This window comes from Crocuta crocuta, unplaced genomic scaffold (assembly GCF_008692635.1).
Source record: "Crocuta crocuta isolate KB4526 unplaced genomic scaffold, BGI_CrCroc_1.0 scaffold862, whole genome shotgun sequence".
Lineage (NCBI taxonomy): Eukaryota > Metazoa > Chordata > Mammalia > Carnivora > Hyaenidae > Crocuta > Crocuta crocuta.
In genome coordinates this window covers 129325-139308 of record NW_027529584.1, presented here as the reverse complement: position 1 = coordinate 139308, position 9984 = coordinate 129325, and the positions used below count along the sequence as shown (strand labels likewise).

The following is a 9984-nucleotide window of genomic DNA, read 5'->3' as shown; positions in this document are numbered from 1 at the left end:
CTCCCCCCGCCCGCCTCGCTCTCGCCGCGGGGGGCGCCCCGCGGGGTCTCACGGCGCCGTCTTTTGTGTGCAGGTGCGGGCAGCCTCCTCCTCCAGGCCAGCGGCCCATCCAGGTAAGGGGACCCCCAGCTCCCTGCTCACCGCTGTCCGCCGGCCNGGCCGGCGGCCCTTCCCTGTGTCTCTGGGCGCCCTGATCGTCCCGGCACCAGAGCTCGCGCCGCGTCTTCACGCAGACTCAGGGGTCACCGTCCCAGCGGGGCTCACGTGCTCAGGCCACGGCGAGTCCTCGGCCCGCCAGCTGTCCCTGAGTGGCGTGGTCGCGTGGCAGGTGCGGGCGCGTGCAAGGCGGGGGCCCCTGTGGCCGCCGGTGCGAGGTCGAGGGGAACCCGTTGAGGACCCCGAGACCCTGCTCGAGCGCTGTGCGAACAAGGCCTGACCCCTGGTGAGGCCGCCTCCGACTCCCAGCTGAGGGGCCACCGGGCTCCCACCCGCCACTGTCACCAGCAGGGCGGCGCCTTTGGGCACCGCGAGCGTCCCCGTGGGGCTGCAGGGTCTCCCTCGCGGGCGATGCCGCTGGCCCGTCCCCGCCTGGGCCTCCCGTGTCTGGACGGGGTGCCGCCATTTCTCTTGACCCAAACATCCAAGTTCACCCCCTTGTTAGAGAAGGTGTAAAGGCTGTGACTGTCCACGTGCTCCCCTCCCCCACCAGGGAGCCCACAGAGAGGAAAGGGCCCTGTGGTGTCCGCCCCGAGGCTCTCCCCTCCTCCCCCCTTCCTGCTGGGGTGCGGGCAGGCCCTCGCCGCCGCCCAGGCTGGGAGAGGAAGCAGGGGGCGGTTTCCAGATTGTGTCCTGGCCACGTCTCATCCGTGCATGTATCCCTGCGTGTGCACACGTGTCCACACACACCCACACCCCTGCACACAACCATCCACATGCCTGCACACATGCACACGTGTCCACACACACCTGTCCACACATGTGCACACACACGCACACCTGTCCACACACACCCACACCCATGCACACAACCATCTGCACGCGTGCACACACATCCATCCACACACGCACACCCGTCCACACACACACCTGTCCACATGCGTGCACACACGGCCACACATGTGTACACATACCTGTCCACACGCACACCTGTGCACACAACCATCCACACGCATGCACACACGCACACCTGTGTACACACCTCTGTCCATATGCGTGTGCACAGATGCGACCTGTCCAGACATGTGCACACACCTGTCCACACGTGTGCACACACCTGTCCACATGCATGCACACACATGGCCACACGCGTGCACACACGGCTGCACACAAGGAGGGTTTGACTCAGTCTCTGCTGCACGTGGAGACAGGGCCCCTCTCGCGCCCTGACCCGACCTGGGTGCCCAACTAGCTCGGCAGAGGGATGGCGGGAGTGCAGACGTGGGGACGGTGCAGGGCAGGGGCGTGCGGAGCGGAGGTGCTCGGCCGTCTCACCGATGTCCGCGCCCACGGCTTCTCTTCTTGTCTCGCTTCCTGCGTCTCAGGGTCTCTCCGGCTCTTCCTCCCCCTTCTTTACAAGAATCACTGGGGGGCTTGCTTGCGGACAAGCCCCTGCTGCTGTGCTGTCTTCCCCTCACTCTCCTCCCTCCCTCCCTCCTCCCTCCCTCCCTTCTTCCCGTGTCTGTCTCTCTGTCTCTCCCTATGTCTCCCTGTCTCTGTCTGTATGTGCTTCCCTGTCTGTCTCTATCTCTCTGTGTCTCTGTCTCTATTTCTCCATGTTTCTGTCTCTATCTCTTTGTTTCTGTATGTCTCTCACTGTCTCTGCCTCTCTTTCTCCGGGTATCTGTTTCTGTCCCTCTGTCTCTGTGTCCATGTCTCCATCTCTGTCTTTCTCTCTCTATCTCCCCTCCCCTTCCTCTCCCTTCTCTTTTAGTCGTCTCTCTCCCCACCTCCTGCCCTCTGCTCAGCGCCCTTTCCTGCGGAGAAGCCTGACCCCCGAGCATGCAGCACCCTCGGGGCTTCTGGGCCCAGGCCTGCAGGGTCCCAGGAGGAAGCCCGGAGGGAAAGGCCCGGCCCCTGTACCTCTCAAGGGCACCCCCTCACTCACGGACACAAAACAAGCCAGAGCCTGTTCCTAGAGGGAACATTCGCGAGAATCTAAATCCCCACCCCTGCGGGAACGGCCGTGTCACCTGCACTGTTTTGTTCTAAGGAAGGTTGAGCAGGAATTTAAAAACGACCTAAGTCCCGTGCGGTCCTCCAAAGGGTCCTCTGAGGCAGCCTCTCTGCCCTCCTGCGGGCGGACAGACGGACAGGACAGCCGGGGCGGGAGGGGTGCGCAGCACTGAAGGCGGCCCCGCAGGGTCCCCACACCACACTGCTCTTCCTCTTTTCTATTTACCTTAAAAATTATTTTTGATATTTATTTATTTTTGATAGAAAGAGAGAGAGAGCATGAGCGGAGGAGGGTCAGAGAGAGAGGGAGACACAGAATCTGAAGCAGCTCCAGGCTCTGAGCTGTCAGCACAGAGCCCGACGCAGGGCTCGAACCCACAAACCGCGAGATCATGACCTGAGCCAAAGTCGGACGCTTAACCAACTGAGCCACCCAGGGGCCCCCAGACTTTTCTTTTTAGGTCTGACCAGCACTAGTTAGCCTTCCCTGCCTCGTTGGGACCTAGCACTCGAGCTCAAGCGCAGTAGGCGCTCAGTAAACGTTGGCTTGGCTCTGTNCAGACTGCCAGCCATTAGCTAGGCCTTTATCTCCACCGGGTGTTTAGTTGTTTAAATAACTGAAAGGCAACTTTAAATCATTCTGAGCCTTCGTATCATCTATGTTTATCTGTGACCTCGGACTGTCATTTTGGAGAAATTACAGCATGCTGTCACTGAACGGAACCGGAGGCGGTCCGGCCCACATCCCCATGTGCAGCTGCGAAGGTGAGGCCCGGACAGGGGAAGCCGGGTCCCCCGCGTCTGAAATTTTTCCTCCGGCCGCCGAGTCCTTGCTCCGTTGCGAGGACAGTGCTAAGACTCTAAATCCGTCCGTGGCGCCAGCCAAGAAACGAGGGCATTTATGAAACATTTATCAGCATGCCTCTCACAGATAACTTTTGTAATGAGGAAAAGGGAGCTTAAAACACTTCCATGTCCAGAATTTCCCTGGCCCTGGGTACACAGAGCGGCTGGTTCCCACCCAGTTCCCGGGGGTCGGGTGCCGCACCTCACCAGCCCTATTTAGAGTCCTGGGAAGCCAGAGCAGATGATTATAGTAATTACAATTCCCTAGAGTTACATACTAGTTTTTTTTTTCTGTGCAAACCAACAGTTTGTTCCCTTTATATTTTTTTATTGAGGTATAATTGACATATAGTATTATCTTAGTTTGAGCCATACAACATAACGATCCGATATTTGTATATATTGCAAAATAGTCCCTGCAATACATTGAGTCAGCGTACGTCACCATCTCGGTGATACAGGGCCTGCAAGGGACAGTCAGAATCACGAGGTCACGGCAGAAACTATTCCTCGTCTTCCTGGTGCAGAAAAAGTGTTTATGATGGAATTAAAAAAATAATGTTTATTACCTATTGAATAATGGAAATTTGATAAGTAGAGATGGGGGTATATATATATATTCAGAATTATATATATATTCTTTCTATGTTTATCTATTCATTTATTCACTATTGCATTTCATCAGCCACGCTGCCTATATAGTTTTAAAAAAATATTTGCTAAGATTACAGTTTTGGGGAGAATCTAAATGCAGAAATCTGGATGACGCAGACACACACAGACACAGACACACACCCACAGACACCCCCCACACACACACCAGGCCTTATTTTAGACGTGAGAATATGGTGCGCGTAGCACACGGTCTCTGCACACAAGCCACAGAGATTCAGACACAGGAGACAGACAACAAGCAGAAATACTCGAGTAATAGTAAGTGCCGTGAGCAAAGCGCCGTCGTCCAGGCCATCGGGCTGGGGCCCCGGAGAGATGGCCGCTGGCTCTCGGGGAAGGGCTGCAGGCAGCGGGCCGGCGGCTCGGCCGTGGCGGGGCTGAGTCCTGTGCGATGGCTCTGTCGGATGGCGCAGTGGGGCGCCGGGCGGGCACTTGGCCGCGGCCTCGAGGGATGGGGGCTCCGCTCACGGACACCAGGAGCAGGTCCGGGGGCAGCGCTGGGCGTGCGGGGCCCGGAAGGAAAACTGAGGAGGAAAAATAAAAGGTTTTATGTCTCTCTCTCTCTCTCTCTCTCTCTCTGTCTCTCTCTCTGTCTCTGTATTATTCAGGGCCAGGCGTGTCTGAAGCCCCACTGAGCCACAATGTCCCAGGGCTCGCTGTCTTGTCTAAGCAGACACACAGGCTTTACGAGGTTTATCTGCTGGAAACCAGGTGCTCTTAGAACCTGGAGACCTCAGGTCACCTTCCGTTTTGGGAAAATAGCCCCGGAATAAGATTTTCTTGTTTTGACGACACTTTTAGGGCTGTGGGTTGTTTACGCCTTAGGATATAAAGGGGAACCTCCCTGGTGAATTTAGTTCTTGGCCACGTCTTATCGGCACCATGCAATTTTTAATGAAAATAACCACTTTAAAAAAATTAATTTTCTTTAAATTTTATTTATTTATTAAAAAAATTTTTTTAATGTTTTATTTATTTCTAGGAGAGAGAGAGAGAGAGAGACAGCATGAACAGGGGAGGGTCAGAGAGAGAGGGAGTCACAGACTGAAACAGGCTCCAGGCTCTGAGCTGGCAGTCAGCACAGAGCCCGACGCGAACCCACGAACCGCGAGATCATGACCTAAGTGAAAGTCAGACGCTTAACCGACTTAGCCACCCAGGCGCCCCTTTATTTATTTATTTTTGAAAGAGAGAGAGGAAGAGAGAGAATGAGCCAGGGAGGGGCAGAGAGAGTGAGAGAGAATCCCAAGCAGGCTCCGCACCGTCAGCACAGAGCGCAGTGCGGGGCTCCATCCCACGACCCGTGAGATCATGACCTGAGCAGAAATCAAGAGTCAGACACTTCACCGACTGAGCCACCTAGGCGCCCCAAAATAACCACCTTAATTGCTAACATTAAAATTCGGGGAGATTTCACAAAAATCTGGGTTCCCAACCTCCCCCTCAAAGTAGCCAGATGCCCCGCTCCCGTCCTCGGGACACACATTTCCCAGTGGGCCCAGCCCCGGCTCCCGAGAACCGTCCAACACCTGCTTCTGGCACCTGTTGCGGAATTAGACCGCCTGCTGGGTGGGGGCCCCTGGGCCCTGCGCACATCACAGCCTGCAAACCCTCCTGCGCCCACTTCCAGTCTGTTGGACCCACTCAGCGCTGCCGGTTACAAGACCCCGGGCAACGTGGGGTGGGGGCTTTGCCCTTGGCTGAAGCCGATGATGTAGGATAGCAGGCCCTCTGAGGACCCCACCCCCCTTCTCCCACGGACTATCTAGCTTTGGCCGGGGGGATCTTTCTGTGTGAACAAGACCACCATCAGCCCTTCTGCCCAGAGCGGGCGGTGGCCGCCTGTACACGGGGATGCCGGGGAAGGATTTGTTGTCCACGGTTTATTTTATGAAGATGTGGGCTGTGAAGAACCCACCATATCTGCTCTTTGCGCTACGGAGGTGATTTCCTTTTCTGACCCTCCCCGCCCCCAACTTGCCCCCGATGAATTGAATAACAAGTCGATGATGTGTCCCCTCTTCAAAATGAATATCCTACGTTGAGGGTTGGGGGAGAAAGCATGGTAGAAATGGAAATAAGTAGTTTTGACTTTTACATTTCCAAGTCCCGATATCGCATTGCTAGTGTAGAGCTGTTGCCAGGGCACATGGGCTGAAGTCACGTGTCTTCAATTTTAGAAGTTTTTAAAGGAAGACATGTCCAAACATTTGCCTAGGACAGAAATATAAAGGACTAGAAATCTTCCTCTTACATCTAACATCCATTTCCTTAATTTCCTCGCCCGTAAAATACCGCCATCGGTTTCTAAGGGTATCCGTGCAAAATCTCTCTCTCTCTCTCCCCTTCCCTCCCTCCTTGCTGGAGGGACAGCTGGGTTTTCCACAAAGAGTTGATAGTATCACATTTTTCTCTCCCGTTGGTTTTTTTTTTTTTTTTTTAAACAATATAATGTGAAATGTTCCAATGAGGAACACTTCACATCAGCCCATGTGTCTCAGCCTGCTCACTTCTCCTAGTGACACCTCGGCTATTATGTAGATGTTCCCACGCTTTTGATACTATATACTATAGTATATAAATCCTGCAATATATATAATATATATATAATATATATGTTTAAGTCCTGCAAGAAATGTCCTCCTACGTAGCTCTTTGATCCCATGTGTGATTCTGTGTCTAGAGTAAGCTCCTAGGAGCAGAATTACTAGATGAAAGTGCACTTAAAGTTTGTATAGCTATTGCCGTAATGCTCTCCAGAAAGGCTGTAACTTCCACAAAAAACGCGGTGAACTCGCTAACCGGGTACACCGAGTGGTCCGTTTGTCAGTCGGCAGGGTGGGCTGGGACAGACTGGCTCACTGTCATTTTAAAGTGCCTCTAAAAATTATGAGCAGGGTTTGACATCTTTTCATATATTTAAAAATAATTTGCATTTCTTTTCCTTCGAACTGCCTGTTTACACCCGTGGCCCCAGTGTTCTGTTGGCTTAAATTTTCTTAATAGTAGGCGTTTTAACGAATGCAATACATTTCATACTGTTCTTTAAAAAGACATGGTACATTTCTGTCCTATGTATTACATAAAATCATTCTCCTGTTCGCTTTAACTTGGTTTATTTTTACACACAGAAATTTAAATTTTTTTTAATGTTTATTTTTGAGAGAGAGAGGGAGAATGAGTGGGGGAGGGTCAGAGAGAGAGGGAGACACAGAATCTGAAACAGGCTCCAGGCTCTTAGCTGTCAGCACAGAGCCTGACGCGGGGCCTGAACCCACGAACCGTGAGGTCATGACCTGAGCCAAAACTGGACGCTCAGCCGACTGAGCCACCCAGGTGCCCCTTATGTATGGCAATTTAAAGAATTCGCATAGTCAAATTCATTACCTGGTTTTCTCAGAAGCTTTTATGTTTATTATTTTTTCTGTAATCACATTTATAGTTTGATCCTTCTGGAAATTGTGATGGTATAGAGAGTTCGGGATCTTGGGTTTTTTGTAGGTGGCTAACTGACTCCAAAACCGTCTGCTAAGTGTTCCTCTTCTGGTTTAAAATAGCACTTTCATCATAAACTAAAGCTTCACATGCGCGGGGGGATATTTATGGGTCTTTTCCACGGAACTGTCTTGTTCATGCGCATTTGCCAAATTCTCTTTCGAGCTGCGACCTCATGACAGGTCTTCGCCGTGTGCGAGTGCGAGTGCCGCCCCACCCCCGCCCACAAAGGCCCCATCACGAGCTTTCTCTCAGCATGTTTACAACAGATTTCCCCATATTTATGTATTAATTAGACGGCTGGTTGATAGTTTTATGATTTTGAGTTTTCTTTTGCACAAATAGGCTAAATTCTTTGCTTATTCAAGGGTTATTGTACATCCCTTGGTATTATTATCTTTTTTCTTTGTGAAATATTACATTGTTGTTTCTTCTTATTCGTTCGGACGGCAACATCTTCTTTCTGTTGGCTGCATTTACAGGTGAGAACTTTTCTCCGCACCGCGCGTTAGCGTGAGTGTTGGAACGCGGGGACACTGCTGACTCTGTCACACGTCACGTCCATATAAGCCTCGCTACTCAGATCTTTCCTTGTGTGTAAGAGTGTTTCACTTACAGAATTATTTTCTTATTTGTAATCCTGTTTCATTTTTCCATGATCAGGCACACCTCATTTGAAAATAAGAATCATATTATCTCCTCTTTAAAAATAGTTTTACGATGAATAACGCAAAGACTACTTTATTAATTTTTCTGGTCTATGATCTGGCAGACACTTGGGCGGTTGACTATTATTTAGTCCTTTGGACCATTCTTTCCACTGCTGGGAACTCCCCACAGAGAGCTGGTCTAGGAGCAGATTGGAGCCAGGCGAGGGGCTGGGTGCGTGGGGGGTACGCCCCCCCCGGGACTGTTGCCCAGACCCCATGAGGGGACCGGGATAGAAGCAAATAAATGAAGTAGTTCCGGTGGTATTAAGTGGGATCAGAGGCCGGACACATTCTAGCTGCACAAAATCATGTCTGTTCAAAGTCCAAGGGTCACAAAGGAAATTCTGAAGCGGTTAATTGTTAGTATTCGGAGAGCAGGGTGCATACAGAAAGACGGGGAGGGAGCGCTGCTCGCCAAACCAGCCTGCGGAGCGGTTTCTGCGGAAGCACCGACCCCTCGTCTCAACAAACAGGCTAACGATCAAATTACCTAACCTTCCTTGTCACGGCGAACTGAGGAGCTGTTTGTCACGAGCCTTACGTGATGTTGGCCATATTGGTGCCGGTGTTCTCCTCATTTTAAATCATTGTAACCTGATTTCTTTCTCTCTCCTGGGTGCATCAGCAAGGTCTACAAAACAATATAAAACAATAATGGGATAATGGCCATTCTTGTCCTTCCCCTGACCCGAGTGACATGCTCCTGTTGTGGCCCCACTAAGCTTGGTGGCTCTTGCTCCCTTCAGTTCAGAGGAGTCTGCTCATTTGTATTTATCACACTTTCTCACATTGAGGAAATGTTCACCGATATATATATACCTATACACACACACACACACACATTTTTTGTTTTCGTTTTAATGTTTATTTATTTTTGAGAGAGAGAGACAGAGCATAAGTGGAGGAGAGGCAGAGAGAGAGGGAGACACAGAATCTGAAACAGGCTCCAGGCTCTGAGCTGTCAGCACAGAGCCCGACGTGGGGCTCAAACCCACGAACCATGAGATCATGACCTGAGCTGAAGTTGGACACTCAACCGACTGAGCCCCCCAACTATTGATTTCTATATTTCATTAAGAGTTCTTTTCAAAACCAGGAGTGTGTTGGATGTATGCAAATGCCTTTGTAACGAATCCCATTGTCCCTGTGATGCAATTCCTCTTCCCTCCGTTCATGATGTGGAGGAAAGCATCTCTTCCCTCCTAATGATGATTTAACATCTTTATTCTTTTCTTCCCCCCAGGGTTTGAGGTCTTGGCTTCCGCTTCCCATTACTGGCCGCTGGAAACTGTGGACGGGATCCACGAACTTCAGGACACGACTGGAGGTAGACGCGGGTGGTGAGGATACCGGAGTCCTCAGGGACGGGGGGCCCGGGATGGGGCCGTCAGGGGAGGCAGACGGGGACAGCTTCTGCTGAGAGGCGAGTGGAGAGGAACACGAATTGTGGAGTGCCCCCCAATCGTCATTAACCCAAAGTATTTTACTAGAACTTTTATATATTTTTGTCATTGAAGGACAGAACTTAAGGCTCAAAGTATTATTAACGTGTGTGCATTTTCCCCAGTAAAACCGTTAAACAAAAGGCATAGCTGGAAGTTCAAAGCTACAGATGGTGCATCAATCATACGTAGGCATCTAGATGTGCATTTTCCAGACCAAACTGGCATAGTCTGCACACCTGCCAAAGGAGGGTCCATCTGAGCCAAGCGCCGGGACCAATGTGCGCGTCCCGGGGTCACCGGCTCACTCACAAAGGCACCCCCACCCACCAATCCACTTCCACACACATCACTGGGAGCCCCATAGACCCAACCAACATCACTTAAGATGCTCCCACGGTCTCTTAGTCCACAGAAAGTAAAGTCTCCCCCTGACTCCACTCAGTCATGTGCTGCAAGGAGAGACCCCAGGCATCCCTGAGCTCTTTCTTCCACTNCACACACGGTGTCTCTTCTGGTTCTGTGCGTGGGTTTTGTTTTTTTAAGAAGCCCGCACGTTGCTGATTACTGCGCTTTCCACGGCTGCACACTAACGTTTTCCCGGCCCCCCAACTTAACGTGCTGCTGTAAATTGCCACCGAAGA

General features: G+C 51.5%; 1 protein-coding gene across 1 annotated transcript in view; it reads left to right on the top strand.

The window, feature by feature from the left end:
* The window catches only part of ADGRD1 (adhesion G protein-coupled receptor D1), a 121247-nt gene that overhangs the window by 324 nt on the left and 110939 nt on the right, over positions 1–9984 (top strand). Inside the window, exons 2-3 of the mRNA XM_077761709.1 lie at positions 74–113; positions 9142–9225. Coding sequence (XP_077617835.1) covers positions 74–113; positions 9142–9225 — 124 coding nt within the window. The remainder of the gene's footprint in view (positions 1–73; positions 114–9141; positions 9226–9984) is intronic.